Raw genomic sequence first — 26,059 nt, forward strand, 5'->3', positions numbered from 1 at the left:
TGCTTTACATTAAGGTCAATGGGCATTAAGCACATGCTTAAGTGCTTTGCTGAATCAGAATTTTAGGATTGAAATACACCCAGTCATCTCTTGGCTGGATATGGTAACTATTCTTTTGCCAGAAACAGTGCACAATAGGTTTTAGGAGGGGAACCGAAGGATAGGTAGGGAGATGGGTTCGTGCAGGGGGTTAAAATGTTGTTATACCATGGATCATACCTTAATGGAGAAATTGTCTCACGGACGTCACCCCTTCAAGTCATGATAGCACAGACCATCTCCTTTCTAGTTCATGATTGTATAACATCCCTGTGTCAACTACAGCAATTGCATACATAGAAAGTAATAATGGAAAAAAATAGTTTCTTTTAATCTGATTTAACAGCTACAATAAAGGAGGCAAATTAAAACTATGTGAACAGTAAGTTCTCTCTGGCCACATTTTGGGAACTGATGGGTTAATGAATTAGCTTGTCACTTGTAAACAAGATAAATTTAATACAGAAACTATTTATAAGTAAAAAGGGAGTTTTATAGTAATAGCAAAAACAGTAAACAAATAAATTTTCAAAGCATAATGGTGATGTTTTAGCCATGTGGTGGATTGAAAGGCATTCGGAAGGAGTAGCTAAAGCTTTTCACAACTCCTTTTAAAATTTACACTAGATATGCCCTAAAAATCAAGTGTGTAATTTCTGTAAAAGGTTTTAAGCATTGCTGAAAATTATTCACAACTGAATAATATGTATGTTCTGCTCCTTTCACTAGCTAACGAGGAATCCTGTTTTGTGTATTCTCGAGTAGGGGGTAGCTACCCCTCGAAGCAGGTCATCGCTCAAGACTGGGACAACACTTTGATCTTTGAAGCACGTTTTGAGAGTGGGAATCTGCAAAAGGTGGTCAAGGTGTAGGTTTATGATCTTTTCCTCTTTGTTGAGGTAGCGTAGGCACCAGCTGAAGTCAAATACGCCTTTGTAAGTACCCTGGGTGTCGTTGGGGCCTGCACCCAGAATTACACTAACAGAATAAGCCCTAAGAATATTTTCATGTGGACTTCAAATGGAACAATCTCATAACCGTTCCATGGCATTAAATATTATCTATAGGTGAAATTCACTTCTGTACAAAGAGTCTGGGCAAGAACTATGTACAACTGGTGTTACCAGTGAAGCTTCAAAATGGTGATGTAGGCCCTCAGCACAGCTATAAATTTCACCCTACCTGCATGAGTTCATACACACACATTCACACTTTTTTTTTTTACACAGATGACAATTTTTTTTATTTAGTGAATTTTTTGCACAAGATTTTTTTTTAACGAGCCTTGGTTTGGTCACACATTTTAATTATTTTACGTAAGCACTAAAGGAATGTGATGTTTATATTACTGACGCATTCCATCTAGTCTGACATCCTGACCCTAGCAGCAGCCTATGCTTTGATTGTTTATACGAAAGTGGAAATCCGCCCACACTTCCAGCGTGGCTAATTGTACGGTGCTTTTTCATGATGTTGGAGGAATTCCTTCTCCGTCCCACAGTCCCCAGCATGATTTGAGTCTGTAATGTATTTCTGTGGTAACCAGCATTAAAAATGCTTGTCTTCTTTCTGTACACCAGTAGTGAATTCGAATACCAGCTGACACTGCGCACTGACCTCTACACAACTAGACACACCCAGTGGTACTACTTCCGAGTAACCAACACTCACGCAGGAATGCCTTATCGTTTCACCATTGTCAATTTCACCAAGCCCACCAGCCTGTACAACCACGGTATGCGTCCACTGTTGTACTCAGAAGTGAATGCGAAGATACACCGAGTTGGCTGGCAAAGGACAGGAGATGAAATCAAGTATTACAAAAACAACCTTGGCCAAGATGGGCATCAGTATTTCTCACTCACTTGGACATTCCAGTTCCCACATGACCGAGACACTTGCTACTTTGCCCATTGCTATCCTTACACCTATTCCAACCTGCAGGACTACTTGGCAGCCATCTCTAGAGATCCAGTGAGGTCCAAGTTTTGTAAGATCCGCATCTTGTGCCATTCACTAGCAAGAAATATAGTGTATGTTTTAACCATCACCAGTCCCTCAGAAAGTGGCAAGGAGGCAAAGCGTAAGGCAGCTGTGATTTTGACTGCGAGGGTACACCCAGGCGAAACAAACAGCTCCTGGATAATGAAAGGCTTTCTGGATTACATTCTGGGCAACTCAGGCGATGCTCGGTTGCTCCGTGACACTTTTGTCTTCAAAGTAGTACCAATGTTGAACCCAGATGGTGTGATTGTGGGAAATTATCGCTGCTCCTTAGCAGGTCAGGACTTAAATCGTAATTACACATCAGACCTGAAGGAATCTTTTCCTTCTGTTTGGTACACCCGGAACATGATCAGAAGGTAACATCATCTCTCCTCTCTTCAGAACCAAAAAAACTTTCTATTTGTAGTGTGTGTTATTTAATATAACCAACGTTTGCACTATATTTGCCTCATATTTATTGTCTCTCATCTCATATTTAACCCATTCAGTTTGTATTTTTTGTTTAAATTCTAAGAAGCTTGAGTTTTTATTGTAGTTTGCAATGTTTTCTGTTGCACAGCACCCTGTAATATAGCTTTAATACAGGGAATGAAAAAGATATCTTGGGTAGCAAAGGAGAATTTTTCAGGGAACCATCAGCCCCAGAACAGAAAGTGATTTTTTTTCATAGCCCTACTCCTCACTACCCCCCATCAATATTTACAGATGAAGGCCCTAATTCTGCTCCCATTGTATTCAGTGGCAAAATATCTGACAGCTTCATTGGTGCAGGACAGTGCCCTAAAGTGAGCCAAGTCCAGAGTAGATCCCAACCTTGTATTTGACTACTAGTCCTATCAAGTTTACTGTATATTTGAGTATAAATGTGTTTGGTTTCTAATGCTTCACTTCCTTATGCAGTGCAGACATCTAGTCATCTGGTTATACATATAACTTCATACTCAGAGTCACCATTCAGGTTTGGCTTATGTAACTGGGTTCTTCTAATGGCTTTAGCTTTGAAAGAAGTCTGTCAGTGCTGGTAAAGCTAATATTTAACCTACAATGTCATTTACAGTATGTTTTGATTCTCAGGTACATGTTTAATCATAAGCACTTTCCCTTTGTGCCTCTCCATTCTTCAAACAAGAATCCTTCTGTCTAACTTACCACCTTTCCATTAGAAAAATATTCAAAGAAGTTCAAATTCAAACACTGACTTTTACTTATTTCCATTCTGGCCTATCTAATATTGACCCTTTCAAGAGTTTCTGATGACTCTGGGGAAGGACTTTGGAGCCTGCTAGAGAACAAAATTGACTGTTCTCCCATAGGAGACAACTTGTATAGATTTGAGAGAGGACAAAAGTTTTTATGATAGATGGATACAGGCTAGTCTTTTGCAAAGTTGTGTAGCAGAAAAACACTCTCTTCACCCTGCATCACAGTTTTACAGTTTAAAGGCAACTGGTATAGCAAAATATAAAAATAAGTACATTTAGAAAAATGTGCTGAAATGCCCCAAATATCTAGACTCACATTTAGCACATTATCACCTAAAAAAGGGTAATCCTTTTTTTCCCTTTCTTTCTTGATCCATCATGAATTGCCAACTCCCATGCAGAGTGATGGCCCAGCATGAATGATTCTGCTAATATCACATCACCTGCATGAAATCCTACTGGAACTGTTTTTTGGGGGGATGTGTTAAATCCCCCCCCTTTTTTTTTTCAAAACTTGTGCAGTTTTGCAAAGTTTCTTTTAAAAAATTATAAACAAAATGCAACATATTCCAAAACTTGCAATATTGGAAAAAACTGATTCTTGAAACTGATACTTCTTTTGCCCTGAATGGGCAAAGAGCTATCGGCTACACAGTTCTGTGCTATATATTAGTAGTGTGTTATAAGTCTCAGGATTGTGCCTTGTGTATGATGTGGCATACAAGAAGGAACATAAAAGTAGCATCCTGGTGCAATACTACAAATTGTTTTAATATACACCTGAAGTGGCTGAAGATCATTCCTGGTCCCGAGGGTTGATAGGACTGGAGGGGAAATTTGCCAGTGTGAATGTATTTGGGAAGGGAAATGTGGAGATGGAAGGGATGTCCCAGATAATAGCTGTTGAAGAAAGAAAGATCAAGGAAATGAGATCTAAAAAGGAATAGAGTTCAGTTAGCCACATTTTTAAAAATAATGACTCCCAGCTTTTTGGACTCATGAAGAATGATTGATTCATTATAACTGTTTTAATAAAATGAACACAAAGTTCTGATGCACAGCCTTGAATCCTATTGTTACTAAGCCGTGGCACACTTTTTGGGTTTGATCTTGCAAGGTGCTGAGCTATTTGGCACTGATCCATCAAAGCACCTAAGTGGATGCTTAATTCTAAGCACATGAGTAATCCTGTTGAAATCAATGGGATTACTTGTATACTTAAAGCTAAGCATATGTTTATGTATTTAATTATTCCTGTGAAGATTGCTGCAATCCATCAGCCCTGGCTGATGCAGAAAAAAAAGCATTTGTAGTAAAATATTGTTTCTTCTCTTGTTACAGAGTGATGGAGGAGCGTGACATTCTCCTGTATTGTGATCTTCATGGTCATAGCAGAAAAGAGAATGTCTTCATGTATGGCTGTGATGGTGGGGAGCAAGTGGAGGTGCCGTGCTTGCACCAACGCATCTTTCCTCTCATGATGAGCAAGAACTGCCCAGATAAGGTAAGCAAGTCGCTAACTTGAAATAGTCCTTTACTATACTAAATGAAATCTGTGTAAGCCAATCTGATTTGCTAAAATGTCAGTCAGCTGGAAACAAACTTAGTAAAGATACTAAGCATTACAAGATTGTGCTTTTATTGATAAAAAGACTTCTGATTGGCTAAAACACACAACAGATCCATTCTCTAAACCAATAGGGATTCAGCAATTCAATAATAGCACAACACACAAACTGTCACACTAGATTTATTACTGTAGCATTTGAGTCTAATTGTTTTCTTCACAAAACAATGATGAGGTGATCCAAAGCTCCATGTGGCCCAGGATACCAAATTATTGATTTGTTCACCCATGACAGAAGAGCTATTCAGACTTTTACTAAACCTGCATCTCACACCATCTTAGTATTAAAAAGAGAAATGGAGGCTTTGAGGGGCTGGCCCAGCAGTCTGATGCTAGTTCAACTAATGGGGATAGTATGAACAGCAGTATTAAAAGATGTTACACGTGTAAGGATTACAAATCCTTGTTAAAGTAAAACAAACTGGTATAATCAAAGGCAGATTCTCATTCCACCCACCGCTCTGTTGTACCTAAATATTGAAAGACTGTCATGCACCATGTGTGATGCAATACCTATGTACTACAGGGTGAAAGAAGGATGGATTGAACCTTTAATTATTTTCCTATTTGGGCTTGAAAGTTTTACACATTAGTAAGGTTAAGAAGAAACTGGTATCTTCATCTCTACGTTAGTAGGAAAGGGTGCTCCTTAAAAGACAGGGAACTGACCCTACATCCTTCTTTTAAGTTTTCGTTCCCAGACTGCAATTTCAAAGTACAGAAAAGCAAAGAAGGGACAGGTCGAGTAGTGATGTGGAAGATGGGCATCCGCAACAGCTATACTTTGGAAGCCACTTTTTGTGGCTCTAAACTAGGTAAGGCCTTTTTTATTCAAGGGAGATTGTAGGGGTCAGCAAACAAAATCTGGTTTTGATTGTTTTTACAGATGCAGTAGTGATCTGTGATGGTTTTAGCTACCATCCTCAAAGAATACTATTTAACAGAGATAGATGACAAATTCTATGAAGTTAGAGTGAGCATTTTAACACAGGGTATGCATAAGTTAACTTTCAGGCCACAGTTATTACAGACATGTACTGGAAACCAATACATAATTAATTAGTGGGCCTGCCTACCAAATTAAATGAAATTGCTAGAAATAGATATGCCAGAAACAATTGTACAAATGAGTGGAGAGATTGGTTATTGAGGATAGTTGGTGAGAGGCGAGGAGAAATGTTATTAGTCCCAAACTGGTTTTGTTTAAAGTAATGTCATATATAATTCCATTCCTCTGAGACACTCAGAATGGGGACACTGTCTACAGTGTCAAAGCATGGATTTAGAATTTTCTGTAGGTGCAGCTCCATCAGTAATAGCGATAGGGAAGCTTTAGTGTGGACATGTCTGCAGCATTCTTACGCTGTCTGGACAAGAGCTTCCACCATTGTTGCACCAGTGGGGAAGTACAGGTCAAATTTTTCTTAGTGTAGAAAAGGCCATAATGGCTATAAAAGAGGGTGTTTGCTTGCCCGGAGAAAGGAGGAGATCACACACAGACCAAGATAGAGTGCTGACCAGACACATAGCTTTGCCAAGTCCAGAATGTCGGAGCTTTGCTATAGGAACTATTCAGTGGTTATTATCCCAAAACTTTTGGACAGCTGGCCTAACATTTTGTGCAGTCTCTAGAATGAACAAGTGTATTCAATTCGATTTGTAATTACATGACTTTTCTTTCTATTTTCTATTTGGTGTGCTAAATAAGCTGTGCTTTATTTAAGATCATTTTGGTTTTATTGACTGCCAGTGTGGAGAATTACTATGAGCCACTCCTGAAAGAAGGGAATGAACCTCTGACCTCTGGTGAAAGGTGGAGGGACACTAAGAAGCACTAACTTCCTTATTTGATCAAAAGCATGGGGACCAACAGATCTATTCCAAGAAGTTTTGCTCATACTCTGGCTTCAGTCAGATGGAGCACAGGAACAACAAGACAATGTCATAATCATGTCATTTGAGCTTTGTATTGAGAGGGTAGAAAACTGTTCTAAGATGTCTTGGAAAACCAACAGCCTTCACAAGGGCTTTGGAAGGGTGGAGTGTTTTTCTGGGAGCTATATTATAAGTTTGTGGAGCAGCGACTAGTCTTGAACCAAAGAAATTTTAACTTACTTTCAACCACCAGGCTGAAAATATCACTGCAGGGAGTGAGCAGGACAGTTATGTCTTCATTTGTGAGTATCTCTGTTGATGTTTCAGGTAATAGAGGGGGCACTCACTTCCACACTGAAGACTTAGAGTCAATAGGATACCATTTCTGTGATGCCCTCTTGGATTACTGTGATCCAGACAAGAGTAAGGTAAGAAAAGTCCTTCTTAGAGCTAGTGGAATAAAAGTATTTCTGTGATAAAATGTGGCACTCTGTAAAGTAATAACAACAAACACTATATTGGTTTTGATAAGTGCCTTTCAATAAGGCAATGGACTCCATTATTAACTAAGTGTATGATCTTCCCTAGTATTATCTGTGTCTGAAAGAATTAGAGGAAATGGCGAAACAGGAAGTTAAGACACACTCAGAGAATCTTAATTGTGACTCAGATGCTTCTGTAACAGATGCCATGTTAGACAAAGATTCCAGGTAAATCAAAACTATTGAGAGATACTGAGATGTATTCTACCTTGTTGTGCACTTTGGTAAAGAGGACTACACTAGGCATTAGAATAATTACCAATAATTTAATTTTGAAATTACTGGAAGAAAGTTATATATGAATCTCAGGTTGAGTCTTTAATGGTCAGTTGGCTGTGGATAGAACCTCTTTATCTGCGCAAGCTTTGCCCTGTCCTACAAAAGAAAGGTAGGATCTCATTTAGCTCAGTGTGGGGTTCTGAAGGCTCTTAGGGAAAGATGGAATTGCACTGACTGTAAACTGATGCAGAACTTGATCAGCTGTGTTATGTAAATCAATACACTATTTTTTGACTGTACATGTTTGCAGAGAAGTCTAGCTGTAGGACAAAGTGTATCACTTGCTTCAGTGTAGACAAATGTACAGTAGAATCTCAGAGTTACGAATACTAGAGTTACAAACTGACCACTCAACCACACACCTTATTTGGAACCGGAAATACGCAGCAGCAGAGGCAATCAGGCAGCAGCAGAGGCAGGGGGAAAAAAGTAAATACAGTACAGTATTGTGTTAAATGTAAACTACTAAAATAATAAATAGAAAACACCATTTTTCTTCTTCATAGTAAAGTTTCGAAGCTGTATTAAGTCAATGTTCAGTTGTAAACTTTTGAAAGAACAGCCATAATGTTTTGTTCACAGTTATGAACATTTCAGACTTACAAACAACCTCCATTCCTGAGGTGTTTGTAACTCTGAGGTTCTACTGTATTGCTGTAGAAAGGAGCCAGTCTGAAGTCCTGTACTCCATTTAGCTATAGAATAGGTCCATCATAAGCAATAGCAATACAAGATTCCCCACAATGGCCAGCAATGGGCTTCTCCCCTGAATGATCCACCCCTAGATATCAGGTGGGAGTTCAATCTCCAGGGCCCAATCAGTCGTTGATCTCACTGCTGAAACTGACAAGTTAATTAGTGACAATTGTGCAGGTGATTAATGAGATGTGGATATTGGCCTATTGTGAATAGTTCGGAGATCTCCAAACTCGTTTCACAAGAAGTAATATTTTGTAATTTTTTGAAAATCTTGATGCTTCTAATTAATACAGCAAATGAAATATCTCTTGGCCCTTGTCAGTGCATTATTTTCAAAACTGCCTCTTCAAAATACCCTCTACATTATGAAGTACTAAAAAGTACACCTCCCAAATCTGAAGTCTTCACTCCTCTTGGTGAATAATAAGCAAATGAAGAGATGAAGTTTTTGTTTTTATTTTTTTGTTTTTTAATACAAACAGGCCTATCTTAATGCCTGCAATACATTGCATCTTGGTAGAGAACTAATGGAAGGCTCAGTTATGGAAAACTAGATGAGATGTTATTAGATGAAATGATATAAAATAGAGTGAAAATGCAAAGTAGAATTATAGCTAGCTAGAAACCGGAAATGTCATCTGCACACATCAGATTGTACTGAGGAACCAAGGTTTGTCAGACAACCCTGTAGTTCCCATGATCAAGGTCCCCACTGTTATATTGCTTAACTCCAGGTCCTGCAGCCTATACAATGGGATTGTGTGCTTTAGATGAGAGAAATGTGAAAACCACAATCTATGCAGCATTTCCAGTAGGGTTACTATGTGTTGGGGGAGGCAGGGCAGGGCACTGGCTTATTATATGGATGAACTCAACAGAATATTTTTTCCAGTCCAAAACTAAGGAAATAAAACAATGTTCAATCTTTCACAGTACCCATGTTTCTGACAGCTCAGACTCCAGCGATACAACTGCACACTGGCTAAAACCAGATACTCAGGTACACTATAAACTTCTCTCAGCTGCTTAGATCTCTTTCCTGGGTGTAGCAAGAAAGAAATTGCTCGAGTTGAAAGAACACTTTTATGTGCTTAGGCTAAACAGGAGGTGAAAGTATGTAACAAACTAGTCATAATGCTAGTTAATAAATTGAGTATGCCTATGGAGTCTCCTCCTGAATAGTGTTAAGTACAGTTAATGGACTGTGTTGATCTATCGCAGGGGAGGACAAACTATGGCCCACGGGCCAGATCCGGCCCATCAGGGCTTTCAGTCTGGCCCACGGGATTCCCCGCCCTGTGGTGTAGTGGGGCTAAGGCAGGCTCCCTGCCTGCCCTGGCCCCAAGCTGCTCCCAGAAGCAGCCGGAACCACCTCCCTGTGTCTCCTGGGGGAGGGAGTGAGGGGCAGCAGCTCCCATTGGCTGGGAACGCGGAACCACGGCCAATGGCACCGCCCTCTGCAGCTCCCATTGGCTGGGAACACAGAACTGCGGCCAATGGGAGCTTCGGGGGTGGTATCCACAGGCGAGGGCAGCACATGTTGGAGCCACCTGTCCCATCCCACCCCAGGAGCCACTGCCGGACATGCTGGCTGCTTCCGGGAGTGGCATGGGGCCAGGGCAGGCAGGGAGCCTGCCTTATCCCTGCTGTGCACCGCGGTCAGAACCCGCATCCCGAACCCGTCCTGCACCCCAACCCCCTGCCCTGAGCCCCCTGCCGCACCCCTCCCACACTCCACATCCCCTCCTGCACCCCAAACCTCTGCCCTGAGCCCCCTCCCACACTTCACACCCCCTCCTGCATCCCAACCCTGTGCCCTGAGCCCCCTGCTGCACCCCACATCCCTCCTGCACCCCAAAACCCTGCCCTGAGCCCCCTCCTGCATCCCGCACCCCTTCTGCACCCCAACCCCTTGCCCTGAGCCCCTTCCTGCACACCCCCTCTGACACCCCTCACTCCATCCCACACCCCAACCCCCTGCCCTGAGCCCCCTGCCGCACCCCTCCCACACTCCACATCCCCTCCTGCACCCCAAACCTCTGCCCTGAGCCCCCTCCCACACTTCACACCCCCCTCCTGCATCCCAACCCTGTGCCCTGAGCCCCCTGCTGCACCCCACATCCCTCCTGCACCCCAAAACCCTGCCCTGAGCCCCCTCCTGCATCCCGCACCCCTTCTGCACCCCAACCCCTTGCCCTGAGCCCCTTCCTGCACACCCCCTCTGACACCCCTCACTCCATCCCACACCCCAACCCCCTGTCCTAGCCCTAGGTTCATGGCCCTGAATACAATTTCCCCACCCTTGGGCCAAAAAGTTTGCCCACTCCTGGTCTATCGCATGTCACTGAGCTGTACAATATTTCCAGGTGCAGTCCAAATCTATAATGCAGAACAGTAAACAAAATTAGGGTCCTCCCATAGTGTTCTGTAATTGTCATAATCTTCTGTACTAAGTTCTTCAGAATTTTGTTTTCCATTTCTAAAGAAAAACAATTTCTAGCTTTTCTGGTTACAAAGAAATATTTTTGCAATTTAAAAGAATAACCAGATCTAGGATTGTAGTATGCATCATTGGAATGCATCGGAGACAACTTCTTATTACAGAAGGTGGAGGAAGCGATGAGGGGAGAGGCAATTCTAGATTTGATTCTGACAAACAGGGAGGAACTGGCTGAGAAGTTGAAGGTGGAAGGCAATTTAGATGAAAGTGATCATGAAATGATAGAGTTCTTGAGTCTAGAAATGGTAGGAGGGAAGACAGCAGAATAAAGACAATGGACTTCAAGAAGGCAGACATTAGCAAACTCAGAATTGGTAGTTAAGATCCTGTGGGAAGCAAGGCAAAGGGAAAAAGAGTTCAGGAGAGTTGGCAGTTTTTAGAGAGACATTATTAAGGGCACAAAAGCAAACTAAGTGACCATTCTGGCTTAAACAGGATATCTTCAGTGATCTGAAACTCAAAAAAGAGTCATACAAAAGTGGAAACTAGGTCAAATTATGAGGGATAAATATAAAAAAACAGCACAGGCATGTAGGGACAAAATTAAAAAGGCCAAGGCAAAAATCAAGAGTAAACTAGCTAGGGACATAAAGGATAACAAGGAAACTTTTTACAATTACATGAGAAGCAAGAGAAGATTAAGGACAGGGTAGGCCCATCATTCAATTAGGAGGAGAGACAATAACAAAAAATGCAGCAATGGCTGAAGTGTTAAATGTCTTTTTTTGTGTCACTTTTCATCAAAAAAAAGTTAGCAGTGATTGGATGACTAACGTAATGAACATCAGTGTAAATGGGGTAGGATCTGAGACTAAAGTAGGAAAAGAACAAGGTAAGAATTATTTAGACAAATTAGATGTGTTCAAGTCGGCAGGGCCTGATGAGATACATCCTAGAATACTTAAGGAATTGTCTGAAGAGATTTTTGAGCCATTAGCTATTATCTTTGAGAACTTGTGGAGGATGGGAGAGATCCCAAAGGACTTGAAAAGGGCAAATATAGTACCTATCTATGAAAAGGGGAATAAGGACAACCCAAGGAATTATAGGTCAATCAGCTTAACTTTGGTACCCAGAAAGATAATGGTGCAAATAATAAAACAATCAATTTATAAGAACCTAGAAGAAAATAAGGTGATAAGTAGCAGTCAAAATAGATTTGTCAAGGACAAATCATGTCAAACCAACCTAATATCCTTCTTTGACAAGGTAACAAGCTTTGTGCGTGGGGGGGAAACAGTGGATGTGATATATCTCAAATTTAGTAAGGCTTTTGATACTGTCTCACATGACCTTCTCATAAACAAATTAGAGAAATGTAGCGTAGACGAACCTACTAAAGGTGGGTGCACAGTTGGTTGGAAAACGATACTCAAAGAGTTATCAGTGGCTCACGATCAAGCTGGAAGGGCATATTGAGTGGTGTCCCACTCAATATGGTGTCCCACAGGCATCTGTCCTGAGTCCAGTTTTATTCAGTATCCTCATAAATGATTTGGATAATGTCATAGAGAGTACACTTATAAATTTTGTAGATGATATCAAGCTGGGAGGGGTTGCAAGTGCTTTGGAGGACAGAATGAGAATTCAAAATGATCTTGACAGACGAGAAATGGTCTGAAATAAATAGCATGAAATTCAGTAAGGACACATGCAAGTTACTACACTGAGGAAGGAATAATCAATCATGCATTACAAAATGGGAAATAACTGCCTATGAAGGAGTACTTCAGAAGGATCTGGGGTTTTTCTTCCAGTGCTTGGTTATGTCCATTCCTGTGTAGGTGTGTGCTTACCCCAAGCACTGCAGCCGGAAAGTTTTCCCTCAGTGGTATCCATTGGGTTGCCTCTAGTGCCCACTTGAGTCATGCCCTCATAGCGCCGATATATAGATCCCCGCCGCCCCTTCAGTTCCTTCTTACTACCCGTGACAGGCACTGGAACTTCTGCTCGTTCTTGCATTTTTCCTGCAAGTACCTTCCCTCATTGAACTTGTTTTGTAGAATGTAAATAGTTACCTTTTTAAAGTTGAGTTTTAGTTAGTTAATTAACTAGTTAGTAGTATAGTCAGTAGCAAAGCCTGCTTAGTGGGGCTAGTCCTTCCCCGGCACCAGGATATGCCTCAGTCCCCGGACTTCAAACCGTGGGCGTTGTGCCATAAACTGATGCCGGTTAGTGACCCACACGTTAGCTGCCTTAAGTGCCTGGGGCAGGCCCATGTGCAGTAGTCCAAGTCATGTGGACTTGACACCGAGCACTTTGACTTCTGTGAGAAATGCCCTGGCGTCTCTGAGGGAAGCACAGCGCCATTCCGCCTCCCTGGCACCGAGGAAGGACTCCGCACCTACGGCCCAGGGCTCCCGGCACTGACATGCATCCCTGGTGCCGAAGAAGTCAACTCCAGGATGGGACTCTTGGCACCGCTCTCCATCACCGGTGCTGACAAAGAAGCAGAGAAACACTGACTGGGGCATTCTCCAGCTCCAAGGTCTATGGGCCATAGAGATGTCAATAGAGTGCGATCTATGCTGGGCCATTCGGAGACGCCAGCAGGGCATGCAGTACCGTTGACTCCAGCCCCGGGAAGGGCACTGTTGATCCGGTACCATTGGGCTCTCCCAGGCTTCACTAGTCCTGATACTACCATCTTCACCGGAGACATTTGAGGCAGCGAGGGACTGACTATCCCTCCCGGTGCCGCCATCCCCAGCCATTCGAGAACTGACAGTGTTAGCACTGGAAACGAGGACTAACGTGACACCGAGGCAGGTACTGTCAAAGGGCAAGTCAGACATGTTGGCGCAGCACCAATCTCCTCTCTCCCAGCACCATTCTCCAACACCGGTTGGCAGTGTTCCCTCTAATTTTTCCCACCCATGGTCGGAATTAATTTTGTTGTGTACACCAATATGGAGGTGATGTGTGACACATCACCTCCATTTTGGTGCACACAACAAAATTCATGTGGTGCGGGTAGGGCTGAGGGGTTTGAAGTGTGGAAGGGGGCTCAGGGCTGGGGCAGAGGGTTGGGGTGCAGGGGTGTGAGGGCTCTGGCTGGGGGTGTGGGCTCTAGGGTAGGGCCAGGGATGAGGGGCTCAGGGCTGGGGCAGAGGGTTGGAGTGCAGGGGTGTGAGGGCTCCAGCTTGGGGTGCGGGGGTTCGGTTGAGGGGTTTGGGGTGCAGGCTGCCCCGGGGCTACGGTGGGGAGAGAGGACTCCCCCCAGATCTCTCTCCCTGCAGCAGCACCTGGGCTGGGGGGAAGAGGCGCCTCTCCCCGCCACGGCTGCTGCGGGGCTGGGGCTGCAGGATAGGTACCTCTTCCCCAGTCCCAGCAGGTCTGGGCTGGGTCTGGGCCGCGCCGCCTAGGCCGCACCATGCCTAGGGCCAGGCTGGGCCATTTTGGCTGCACCTGGGTCCAGGCTGGGCTGCGCCAGCCAGGCTACAGCAGGTCTGGGCCGCAGCAGAGTTGGGGCTGGCAGAGCAGCGCCCCGGCCGTGGCAGGTTGGAAGCCTGCACACCGCTAAATAGGCTGCTGCGCAGCCACACTGTTTACAGGAAATTTAGCCAGTCGGTACCACTCCGCCCTGGTCCCCAGGAAGTGACTCCTCAGTCTCTAATTCTGAAGTGGAGTCCTATGCCTCACGCAGGAGCGGACACCACTCCAATGGCAATACTCTATGGCTAACATGACCCAGGGCATGCTGCCGATGGCCTGGCCACCAGCACAATGGCAAATGCCACTGCAGTGGCCATTCTGGAATCCCTGGGCTTTCCATCCACTTCAGGGCCCCCAATCCAAAAGGTCCTATTCCGTTGTATCAGAGTCAAGAGCTCCCCCACCATCCCCTTCAGAAAAGGGATTGATCCCCCATGCTGAGCTTGGTACCAACCTGCAGGACCCACCCCCACGGGACCCATTCAGGGCAGAGGGAGAAGAACACAGACCTGTGCCTGTACAGGCTTCTTCTTCCTCCTCTCCCAAATAGGCAGTGGCAGGAACAACTATCATGCCCTCCCAGGACAATTACAGGGTGCACCAGGAGCGCCTGAGGAGGGTAGCCCAGAACCTGGGTATCCAGATGGAGGAGATTTCCGAATCCTCCCATGCCCTAGTGCAGTGTTTCCCAAACTTGGGACGCCGCTTGTTCAGGGAAAGCCCCTGGCGCACCGGGCCGGTTTGTTTACCTGCTGCGTCCGCAGGTTCGGCTGACCGCAGCTCACTGCGAACCGCGGCCATTGGGAGCCGTGATCAGCCGAACCTGCGGACACAGGAGGTAAACAAACCAGCCCGGCCCGCCAGGGGCTTTCCCTGAACAAGCGGTGTCCCAAGTTTGGGAAACACTGCTCTAGTGGATATTTTAGCAGCCTCAGGGCCATCGGCAGTGGCCATGCCATTGAATGATGATGCCATCCTGGAGCCTATAAAAGCTCTATGACAGACTCCTGCATCCCTCCAACCTACTGCAACGAGGATGGAGAAGAAGTACTTTGTCCCTCCCAAAAGGTATGAATTTTTTATACATGTCCCCCACTGGGCTCGCTGGTTATTTCAGCAGCAAACGAAAGGAAGAGGCAGGGTCAACAACGGCTGACTCCCAAGACTAAAGATGTAAAAAAAAAACTCAACCTTTTTGGCAGAAAGGTCTACTCAACAGGGAATCTCCAGCTCAGGATCGCTAAACATCAAGCATTCCTGGGCTGGTATGATTTCAACTCCTGGAGTGCAATAGCGAAATTCAGGGAGCTTTTGCCACTGGAGTCCAAGGGTGAGTTCTTGGCCCTAGTTGAGGAGGAGAAATCAATGGCTAAGGCATCCCTCCAGCAGACTCTGCAGCCCGTTCCGTGACCATGAGGTGAAGCTCGTGGTTTCAATCTTTGAGGTTGTCCTATGAAGTTCAGCAGACAATTCAGAACCTTCCATTTGAAGGCAAATCGCTTTTCTTGGAGCAGACAGACTCGAAGCTGCATAGCTTAAAGGACTCTGGAGCCAACCTTAAATCCCTGGGGCTGCATACACCAGCCCCCGCCAGGAAGCATTACAAGCCCCAAGGCCCAACCAATGGCTTGCTTCTGTTCACCACAGCAGAGACAGGGTACAGCAGGAGAAGGAACAGAGAATACTAGAGGAGGCCTCTGTCCCAATCCTCGTCTGCCCCAGTGCCTGCCCCCCCCGGCCCGAGACACTCGGCAAGGTCTAAGCAGGCCTTTTGATTGGATGCTCGGGGATGACTTACCAGGATGCGGTAGGGATTCAATTTCTTTGGAGTTTGTGGTCTGGTTATCCCACCTGTATTGGGTGTGGGCCCTCATTACTGCAGATCGCTGGGTACTATGCATGATAGCTCAATTCACTTGTTCCCCTTCTTCCCACCCTCCCTCCCCACCTCTTTTCAGGGACCCTTCTCATGAGAAACTTCTAGCCCAGAAGGTGCAGTCGCTCCTAAGGGCAGGAGCAGTGAAAGAGGTTCTGCCAGAATTAAGAGGCCAGGGGTTCTGCTCCCGTTACTTCCTAATCCCAAAAGCCAGTGGCAACCTCACACTGATCTTGGATCTCCAAAACTTCAACAGATTCATGAAGAAACTAAAGTTCTGCATAGCCTCCTTGGCCAGCATTATCCCTTCTCTGGATCCAGGGGACTGGTTTGTTGCTCTCCACTTGAAGGACGAGTATTTCCATATTGCTATCTTTTGGGGACATAGGAGGTTCATACGGTTCATTGAAAACCACAGGGACTACCAATTTACAGTACTCCCATTTGGCCTGCCAGCAGCTCCTCGTGTGTTCACGAAGTGCATGGCAGTCACAACCTTTCTCAAGAGACAAGGAGTTCAGGTCTACTCCTAGACGACTGGAGGTCGATCCAAGGCCCAGGTGGAGGCAAATGTAAAGTTAATACAGTAAACTTCCCAGGACCTGGGGCTGTTGATAAACATGCAGAAATCCATCCTTTCCTTGATTCAAAGGGTAGAATTAATCAGGGCTGTCCTTGACTTGACCTAGGCCAGAGCCTTTCTCCCGGAAAACGAGTTCAGAGCTCTAGGGGCACTCATAGAGAGCCTGAGGAGTCACCCCATCACCACAGCAAGAAACTGCTTAAAGCTTTTGGGGCATATGGCATCATGCCTCTCCAATCTTGGCCAGCATCAGTATACATACCAGGTCGACACCGTCTGGACAAGGTGATCTCACTTCCCCCATCAGTGATTTCCACCCTGCTTTGGTGGCTGGACACAGGGACAGTATGCTCAGGAGTCCCATTCTTGAGATCCCAACCATCAATGTCTTTCATGACAGATGCATCAGGGGACCCTCAGAACTCAAGGCCTCTGGGCCCCAGAGGAGCTCTCTTTACACATCAATGTGAGGAAACTGAGGGTGGTACGCCTAGCATGCCAGGTGTTCCAACCCCACCTGGAGGGCAACTGCATGTCAGTCCTCACAGACAACACAACAGCAATGTTTTACATAAACAAGCAGGGTAGAGCGTGCTCCTTTCCCCTATGCCAGGAGACACTTCACCTGTGGGAATTCTGTATAGCCCATTCGATCCACCTTGAAGCCTCCTACCTCCTAGGGTCACAGAATGAGTTAGCAGATCACCTCAAGAAAACCTTTTCCAGCCATCACAAGTGGTCCATTTACCGCCCAGACATGAACACTGTTTTCCAGAGGTGGGGAACTCCCCAGGTAGACCTGTTAATGATTAAGTACAACAGAAAGTGTCTTCAGTTCTGCTCCTTCCTAGGCCACAGGTCAGGGTCACTCACAGACTCCTTTCTCCTTCCTAGGACGGACCAACCCTTCTGTGCTTTCCCTCTCATCCCTCTCATACACAGGGTGCTGCTGAAGGTCACAGGGACAGGACACATCTTACCCTGATAGCCCCAGCGTGGCTGTGTCAGCAGTGGTTCATCACCCTCCTAGATCTCTCGGTGGACACACTAATCAGCCTGCCCTTGTTTCCGGACTTGATCTCTCAGAATCACAGCCTTCTACATCAAGGCATGGCATGGAAGCTCCATGGCTGAACCCAGCAGAACTGGCTTGATCCATGCCAATTCACGAGGTGCTTTTAGGGAGCAGAAAGCCATCTAGAGCCACTTACCTGACAAAATGGAAGAAATTCTCTATTTGGTCAGCACAAAAGGGTGTTTCACCTACCAAGTCATCACTGCCCTTCATTTTAGAGTACCTACTCCATTTAAAGCAGCAAGGCCCTACGGTGTCATCCATAAGGGTCGATCTAGCTGCAATCTGAGCCTTTCAGCCATGGGTGAACGGCTGGCCAGTCTTCTCAAACTCAGTCTGTGGCCAATTCCTTAAGGGGCTGGAATGGCTGTACCCCCAGGTATACCAGCCAGCAGCACCCTGGGACCTCAATATGGTGCTGGCAAGGCTAACAGGACCCCCGTTCAAACCACTGACAACATGCTCTCTGCTCTACCTCTCTTGGAAGGTGGCCTTCCTAATCACCATTACTTCTGCCAGAAGAGTCTCAGAAATCCGAGCTCTTACCTCTGAGCCACCGTACATGATCTTCTTCAAGAACAAGGTACAGCTGCAGCCAAACCTATCCTTCCTGCCAAAGGTGGTCTCATAATTCTATAGTAACTAGGATAGCTTTCTGCCAGTCTTCTATCCTAAGTCACTGTCATAACCATACAGCTACGGGTAGCCTAGAATTCCTCCTTACCTGTAAGGGGTTTAGAAGCTCAAATAACCTGCTTGGCACCTGACCAAAAGGACCAATGGGGAAAGATAAAACTTTCAAATCTTGAGGGGGGAAGGTTTTGTTTGGGGTGTTCTCTTGGGAAGCGGAGAAGCATCAGGTCAGAAAACTCCTTCTCCTATAAACCATCCTAAAAGTCTCTCTTATTACAAAAATTGTAAGTAAAAGCCAGGCAGGGCGTGTTAGATTATCTTTTGTTTTGCTTGTGAATTTTTCCTTTGCTGGAGGGAGGTTTATTCCTGTTTTTTGTAACTTTGAAACTAAGCCTAGAGGAAGTTCTGCTGTGTTTTTTAATCTTTTGTTACCCGGTAAAGTTATTTTCCATCCTGATTTTACAGAGGTGATTTTTACCTTTTTTTTAAATAAATTTTTTCTTTTAAGAACCTGTCTGATTTCTCTAATGTCCTAAGACCCAGGGGTTTGGGTCTGTGATCCCTTTGTAACCGATTGATTAGGATATTATTCTCAAGCCTCCCCAGGAAATGGGAGTTTAAGAACTTGGCGAGGGGTGGGGGGGAGGATATTTTGGGGGAATAGGAACTCCAAGTGGTCCTTTCCCTGATTCTTTGTTAAATCACTTGGTGGTGGCAGCGTACCCTCCAAGGACAAAGAATTTGTGCCTTGGGGAAGTTTTAACCTAAGCTGGTAGAAATAAGCTTAGGGGGTCTTTCATGCTGGTCCCCACGTCTGTACCCTAGAGTTCAGAGTGGGGAGGGAATCCTGACTATAGTAACTAGGGTAGCTTTCTGCCAGTCTTCTATCCTAAGCCACACACTAACAGGGAGGAACAGAGACTCCACTCATTGGATGTTAGGCAAGCGCTAGCCTTTTATATAGAAAGGACTGAACCCTTTCGGAAGTCCACCCATCTGTTCATAGCCATTGCGGACAGAATGAAAGGCCGTCCAGTCTCGGCCCAGAGAATCTCATCATGGATCACTTGCTGTATCCACACATGCTACAACCTAGTGAAGGTCCTAGCTCCTCCATTGACAGTTCATTCTATAAGATCTCAAGCGTTGGTGGCAGTGTTTGTGGCAGAAGTTCCAATTCAGGACATCTATAGAGCAGCAACGTGGTCATCAGTCCACATTTTCGCATCACAGTATACCATCACCAGCAAGCTAGAGACGACGTGAATTTCAGCCAAGCAGTTTTACAGTCAGCGTGCCAATGAACTCTGAACCTTCCACCTGCACAGCTGTTTGGGAGTCACCTACATTGGAATGAACATGAGCAAGCACTCGAAGAAGAAAAAACGGTTACTAATTTTCCATAACTGTTGTTCTTCGAGATGTGTTCCTCACGTCCATTACAACCCCCTGTCTCCTGCCTTCCCCTCTGTCGTAGTTAGCCCACAAGAAGGAACTGAATGGGTGGCAGGGCCCTATATACTTGTGCTATGAAAGCGTGACTCAAGGGGACACCAGAGCTAACTCAACAGATACCATTGAGGGAAAACTTTCTGGTGGCAGTGCTCGGGGCGAGCACACACCTACATTAGAATGGACCTGAGCAACACATCTTGAAGAACAACAGTTATGGAAGGTTAGTAACCATTTTTTTATAATGGATCACAAACTAAATGTGAGTCAACAGTGTAATACTGTTGCAAAAAAAAGCTAACATTATTCTGGGATGTATTAGTGGGAACATTGTAAGAAAGACATGAGAAGTAATTCTTCCACTCACTCTATTCAACACAGATAAGGCCTCAACTGGAGTACTGTGCCCAGTTCTGGGCACTGCACTTTGGGAAATATGTGGACAGATAGGATAAAATCCAGAGAAGAGTAACAAAAATGATTAAAGATCTAGAAAACATGACCACGAGGAAAGATTGAAAAAATTGGGTTTGTTTAGTCTGGAGAAGAGAAGACTGAGTGTGGATGTGATAATAGTCTTCAAGTACACAAAAGGTTGTTATAAAGAGGAAGGTAATAAATTGTTCAGCTTAACCACTGAGGACAGCACAAGAAGCAATGGGCTTAAATTGCAGAAAGGAAGATTTATGTGAGACATTAGGAAAAGCTTCCTAACTGTAAGGATAGTTAAGCACTGAAACAAATTATCTCAAGAGGCTGTGGAATCTGTGTCATTGTCTAAGAACAGGTTAGACAAACACCTGTCAGGGATGGTCTTGATAGTACTTAGTTCTGCCTCAGTGCAGGGGACTGGACTAAATGACCTATCAAGGTTCCTTCCCTCCTACATTTCTATGATTCTATGACACCAGCATTCAGCATGAGAATTCATGGTGCCTACATATGAGCTGATGAGTCAGTCATCATTCCCTAAGGCTAAGTGCTCGTGTCTCACAGTGTTCAGATGATGCACTCCTTTCCAGAACACATGCACCAGTCATGACTCTAGCACTAAGTGATGTTAACACAGTGCTGTTCCTACCCTCAATAGTAGCCATTCTGGAGGGCAGCATTTGCTATTATAGTGCCAGTTCAGCAAAGCACTTTGCATTGAAGGCAATGGGACTTAAGTGCATATTTAACTGAATTGATTTGCTGAGTAGAGATGGATTTAAGTGCATACCTAACTATTCTTTTGAATCAGGGTTTATGCCCTTGGCATGAAGGATTAGTGTTCAGTACTTCAGATGTTCAATCCCCTCCTACTGGGCAAAATTGTTTTTTACATTTAAGTCTTTTGTGTGGGAGTTATTTTTTTATTAGTAATTTTCAGCTAACACTAATAGTTTCCATTTATTGTATTTTTCTGTTTTAATATAATACAAATAATAAAAGGAAAGCTATAAAACAGAAATCTATATACCAAAAGTGGCCTGCCCCTAAAATCCTTTAAAAACAGATACACACAGGCTTTCTGGATGACTGGACTGATTGATTCTATGATTTCATTTGGATTATTCTAACTTTTGGGTTGTTTTGATGATGTTTGGTTAAAACTAAAGCTTCTCCACCCCTCTTTGCTCCATTTCTAAAGAAACCAAGCAATGTATGCTGTGTACTATAAATTACACCGCTAGTGCTTTGTAATTACCAGGACTATTTTAACTCTGATTTAATCAGATTTATTTCTTATCAGAGATTAATCCACCTCTTCTTTTATGTGGGAATTTATTTGGCATTTCTGTCTCTTGTCCCCTGCAGGCCTCCTCAAAAAATTACCATCTTTAACCTTAGTCTAAGAGTTATCCACTTATGAATTATAAATCCAGATGTCCAAATATTTAGGTCAAAATTTTCCAGTTGTGGGTGTGAAGAGTTAATATTTACCTGTTAAAACCAGCTGAATAAAAATTTAAAACAGATTCGAGACCAGAGGTTCTTAACCTTTACTGCAGCCTACACCCGTTTAGTTCTCAAAATATGTTCTCGCACCCCTTATCAAAAATCAAAATATGTACTCGCATCCCTTATCAAAAATCGTTGAAGTAGGTCAGTTCTTTAAAATTAGATATATTTTTGTTTGTATATTACAGTAATCATTAAAAAATGTATAATGTTAATAAATACATAGGTTTGATGAAACAAAGTAGTTGTACTTACGTGCCTGTGCTTAATTTGTGTTTTCGATGATTTACCTTCTAAAAAAATCTGGCATGTCTCGCACCCCCAGGGGATGCATGCACCCCAGGTTAAGAACCACTGTTCTAGACTTACCAGCAAATACTGATTTATACAAAAATAAACTGGATTTTTCCTGACACTTTCAAACTCTTCATTCCCTCTGCTCCACCTCCAACCATCAGGTGAGCATTGTGCATGTTTATCCTAACGAGTGACACAAGACTGGTGGGCTGTGGGGAGTAGCCAGCTGAAAGCAGTGTGAAAAATCTTCCCCCAAACCTGAGCTTTTTTACCAAAAATCCCTCCCCTGAATTAAAAAAAACAAAACAAAACAGTAAAGCTCAAACTCGGTCATACGATCCCATGATAGCAAAGTACAAAGATGTATCTTTATATATTCCTCTCCTTGAGTCGACCCAGAAAAGAGCATGGTTCTAGTCAAGGAGGGCCGACTTTGATTCCATCAGCACTACTCCTGTGCTGACTATAAAAGCCACTCACTATTTTTGTGGTCCTGTTGTAGCCTAAGTTAACTGATTCAAGTGATTTGGCAGTTAGATAACACCTTTACAGGTGTTAATATAGACCAGGGGTGGGCAAACTATGGCCTGCAGGCCAGATCCGGGCCGTCAGGGCTTTGGATACAGCCCACAGGATTGCCACCTCTGTGGTGCCGTGGGGCTAAGGCAGGCTCCCTGCCTGCCCTGGTCCCGCAACCGCTCCCGGAAGCGGCCAGCACCACGTCCCTGCGGCCCCTGGAGGTGCGGGGGAAAGAGGGTTCTGCGCACTGCCCTCGCCTGCAGGCACCGCCCCCCGCAGCTCCCATTGGCTGGGAACGAGGAACTTGGGAGCTTTGGGGGAGGTACCCCCAGGCCAGGGCAGCGTGCAGAGCCCTCTGCCCTCCCTCCCCCAGGGGCCACAGGAACGTGGTGCTGGCCACTTCCGGGAGTGGCATGGGTCCAGGGGAGGCAGGGAGCCCTCCTTAGCCCCGTTGCCCACCGCTGCCACCCTGGAGCCGCTTCAGGTAAGCGGCGCCGGGCAGGAGCCCGCACCCCGAACCCCTCCTGCCACCCTCCTGCCCTGAGCCCTCTAACTCCCTGCCTTGACCCCCCCGCCGCACCACTCCTGCACCCCAACCGCCTGCCGCACCTCGCACCCCACCTGCACCCCAACTTCCTGCCATAAACCCCCAACCCCCTGCCATGAACCCCCTCCCACATGCTGCACCCCCTCATGCACCGCAACCCCCTGCCCTGAGCCCCATTGTACACCCCACACGCCCTCCCACAGCCCAACCGCCTGCCCCAGACCTACATTCATGGCCTTGCATGCAATTTCCCCACCCAGATGTAGCCTGCAGGCCAAAAAGTTTGCCCACCCCTGATATAGACGCTCCACAAAAGTTCGTTCTAGGACACACACATTTGTGGTTTACCTGAGGCCTCAGGATGCAAAGCACTACACTATGGCCTTGGTTTTCCAAATGTCATGGGGGGCACTAAATCATTTTGGATAACTGATTTCTGGCAATACAGGGAATTTTCAATGAAAATAATAGAAGTTGGGGGGACATGACTCTGTTTTTATCCAGACCCCAGTTACCCAAGACAGTGGAACTTCATAGAAATGTAAGGTGCTACTGTTTCTCATCCATATAAATTCTGGTTTGTTTGCTAGGTAAAATCCAAGAAGAAGTGCATGAAAACAAAGAAAGAGAGGAATTCCTATCTAGTAACACTGGAAAAGAACCATGCAAACTATACTCAAGAGCAAGTGGTAGGGCATGATTATTTCAGGGGTTATATACGTGCTAGACAGTGAATTGTAATAGCATTTCTCCATCCAACAGAATTAGGAGGATCACTAGAACCTTACAGTTTTGCATTAATGACTGCATTGTGAATTACTACACTTTGCAAGTTAGCCAGTAAGCAATCAAACAATAAAAAAGTAAAGATGTTGCAATACAGATCCTGCAGGATACAGAGTATCACCTGTGAAAGACTAAAGTCAATGGGTGTTGAGGATGCTCAGCACTTCACAGAATCAGGCCTTTATTTGGTGAATTTCAGTTCTAATTACTTCCAACCTCACCTCACATTCTTCTAACATATGTACTGTAGTATATAGTGTAAAAACAATGAAATCTTATTCATATGAACTTTCACCATGCCATTTGCTAGTCAATCTTTGCTGAGATGTGGAAAGAGACTAAAAATTTCTTGTGCACATTGTACATTGTGTGGATTATCGTTTCTACTGTATGTAGGATAGTAGCAAGAAACAGTAAACTGTTATGTAAGCTGCTACTTGGGGAAGATTAATAACTTTTGCCAAATCTGTTCAAAAGCATAGTAAATCATCATTTCTGGGAAAAAAATTACTACAATTTGAGCACTTGCTGTCTGATGCAGTATGTTGTGCAATACTAATTTAAGTGACAAGATCAGTGATCTTATCAACATCCCCTCTTGTGGCCTTCAAGAAATGGCCACAGAATTTTGTATAATTTGTTAGAGCTGTCAGAAAAGGGTTAGGACTTGAATTGCCACAGATATCCTGGTTCACTATTTAAGTACATTGTCCAACTCCCCTGGGGGGAAGTTTGCATGCAGCCCTCACCCACACTTTGCCTGACCAAGTTTAGAAAACTAAAATAGCTCACAAATTTTAAAGAAAAAATAGTAATAAGTTAACTGCTTTCTCCATGATATGCCTTTTTGAGTTGTATGTATACTCTAGTGTTGAGGGTTTTATTAATGGTTTAGATCAGAGAGGTCCCCAATCTGTGGGGCACTCTCCCATAGAGGGGCACAGAGGAACATTCAGGCGGGTACGGCTGGGGCCTGGGCCAGCCCCCAAAGGGGGCGGGGAGGGAGTGCCACCCAGCTCCACTCCTGGCCCGCGCCCCAGCTGCCAGCCCCACACCCGGGGCTCCAGCTGCCAGCCATGGCTGCTGGCTCTGGGCCCTGGCTGCTGACCTCAGCCCCTGGCCTTGGCTCTGTCCCTGTCCCCAGCTATGACCCCAGTCTTGGCCTCCTTACTCCTGCCTGTGTCCTCTCCTCCCAGAGCTGTGGCCCTGCTCCCGACCCTGGCTCCAGAGGGGTGGGTACCTGGACAGGGGTAAGGGGGGTGCGAGGTAAAAAGTTTGGGGAACACTGGTTTAAGTAGATTGATAAAAAGATGCCTCACAAGCTGGGTTGTGCTCTGTGCTACATATACATAGCTGCCTCTACAGGAACCCGTATATTAATTTTATGGAATTACAAAAGAGTGGCAACCGTGCCACCAAGACCACCTTGCACCCTCGATCCCAGTTGTTACAAGACAGGTATGCAGAGATGAGGAAGAGTGGGGCCTGCTACCAGTTCAAGGTATGTTTGTGTCCAGGATTCATAACTGGTTTGTGACTAGAACGGTAAGAGGAAAGCACTGATCTTCAGCGGTTTGCCCACACCTCATGCTTTTAGCATTGGAACCCTAGTATTCTGTACCACCCTTTTCCTGAGCTGGAATATTTTTCCTTATGTGTTAAGATGGTTATTTATTGTTTTCCATTTAGAGAAAAGCCAAACCATCGGAAGAGAATTTTCACAGCATCACTAAGAACAGAGGAAATGGAAGCAAAAATGTGAGGGCTTTTCAATACTCTAAACTATGGAGGTGCCTTCTTTCAGCTTAGGAAGTTGTTCTTTATCTGACCAGAAACTAACATATGGGCAGCTTAATTCAGAAGGAGTGAGTTTGGACACACTGTTGTGATAAAACAACAATACTTAATCGGAAAAAGATCACTTCTCTTTACTGTAAAATATATCTATTTTAGGTCACAGGTTTCCAGCTAAAGGAAAGTACCCACATCCAAGAATCTGAGAGAGGCCAAAGATGCTAAAATTCAGTCTCCACTAGCATGTTATTTGATAGCCTTTCCCTTTCTGTAGGGACATGCATTGGGGCAGAGGATTTGACCAGATCCCCTCTGACCTCAGAAGCCACCTACTACTCTCCCTCCACT

The 26,059-nt window shown here is 44.8% G+C and overlaps 1 protein-coding gene across 13 annotated transcripts in view; it reads left to right on the top strand.

Moving 5' to 3' along the window:
• Positions 1 to 26,059, top strand: part of AGBL3 (AGBL carboxypeptidase 3) — a 57,418-nt gene that overhangs the window by 15,777 nt on the left and 15,582 nt on the right. For 9 of the 13 annotated variants that reach the window (XM_037883977.2, XM_037883947.2, XM_037883982.1 and 6 more), the window contains 9 exons: positions 769 to 907; positions 1,620 to 2,402; positions 4,590 to 4,752; positions 5,564 to 5,690; positions 7,078 to 7,178; positions 7,339 to 7,460; positions 9,204 to 9,270; positions 23,722 to 23,820; positions 25,607 to 25,675. In XM_037883977.2, coding sequence (XP_037739905.1) covers positions 769 to 907; positions 1,620 to 2,402; positions 4,590 to 4,752; positions 5,564 to 5,690; positions 7,078 to 7,178; positions 7,339 to 7,460; positions 9,204 to 9,270; positions 23,722 to 23,820; positions 25,607 to 25,675 — 1,670 coding nt within the window. Of the gene's footprint in view, positions 1 to 767; positions 908 to 1,619; positions 2,403 to 4,589; positions 4,753 to 5,563; positions 5,691 to 7,077; positions 7,179 to 7,338; positions 7,461 to 9,203; positions 9,271 to 23,721; positions 23,821 to 25,606; positions 25,676 to 26,059 lie in introns of those variants that run through there. The other 4 variants (XM_037883955.1, XM_037884005.1, XM_037884013.1 and 1 more) reach the window with 4 other exon arrangements.

This window comes from Chelonia mydas, chromosome 1 (assembly GCF_015237465.2).
Source record: "Chelonia mydas isolate rCheMyd1 chromosome 1, rCheMyd1.pri.v2, whole genome shotgun sequence".
NCBI lineage: Eukaryota > Metazoa > Chordata > Testudines > Cheloniidae > Chelonia > Chelonia mydas.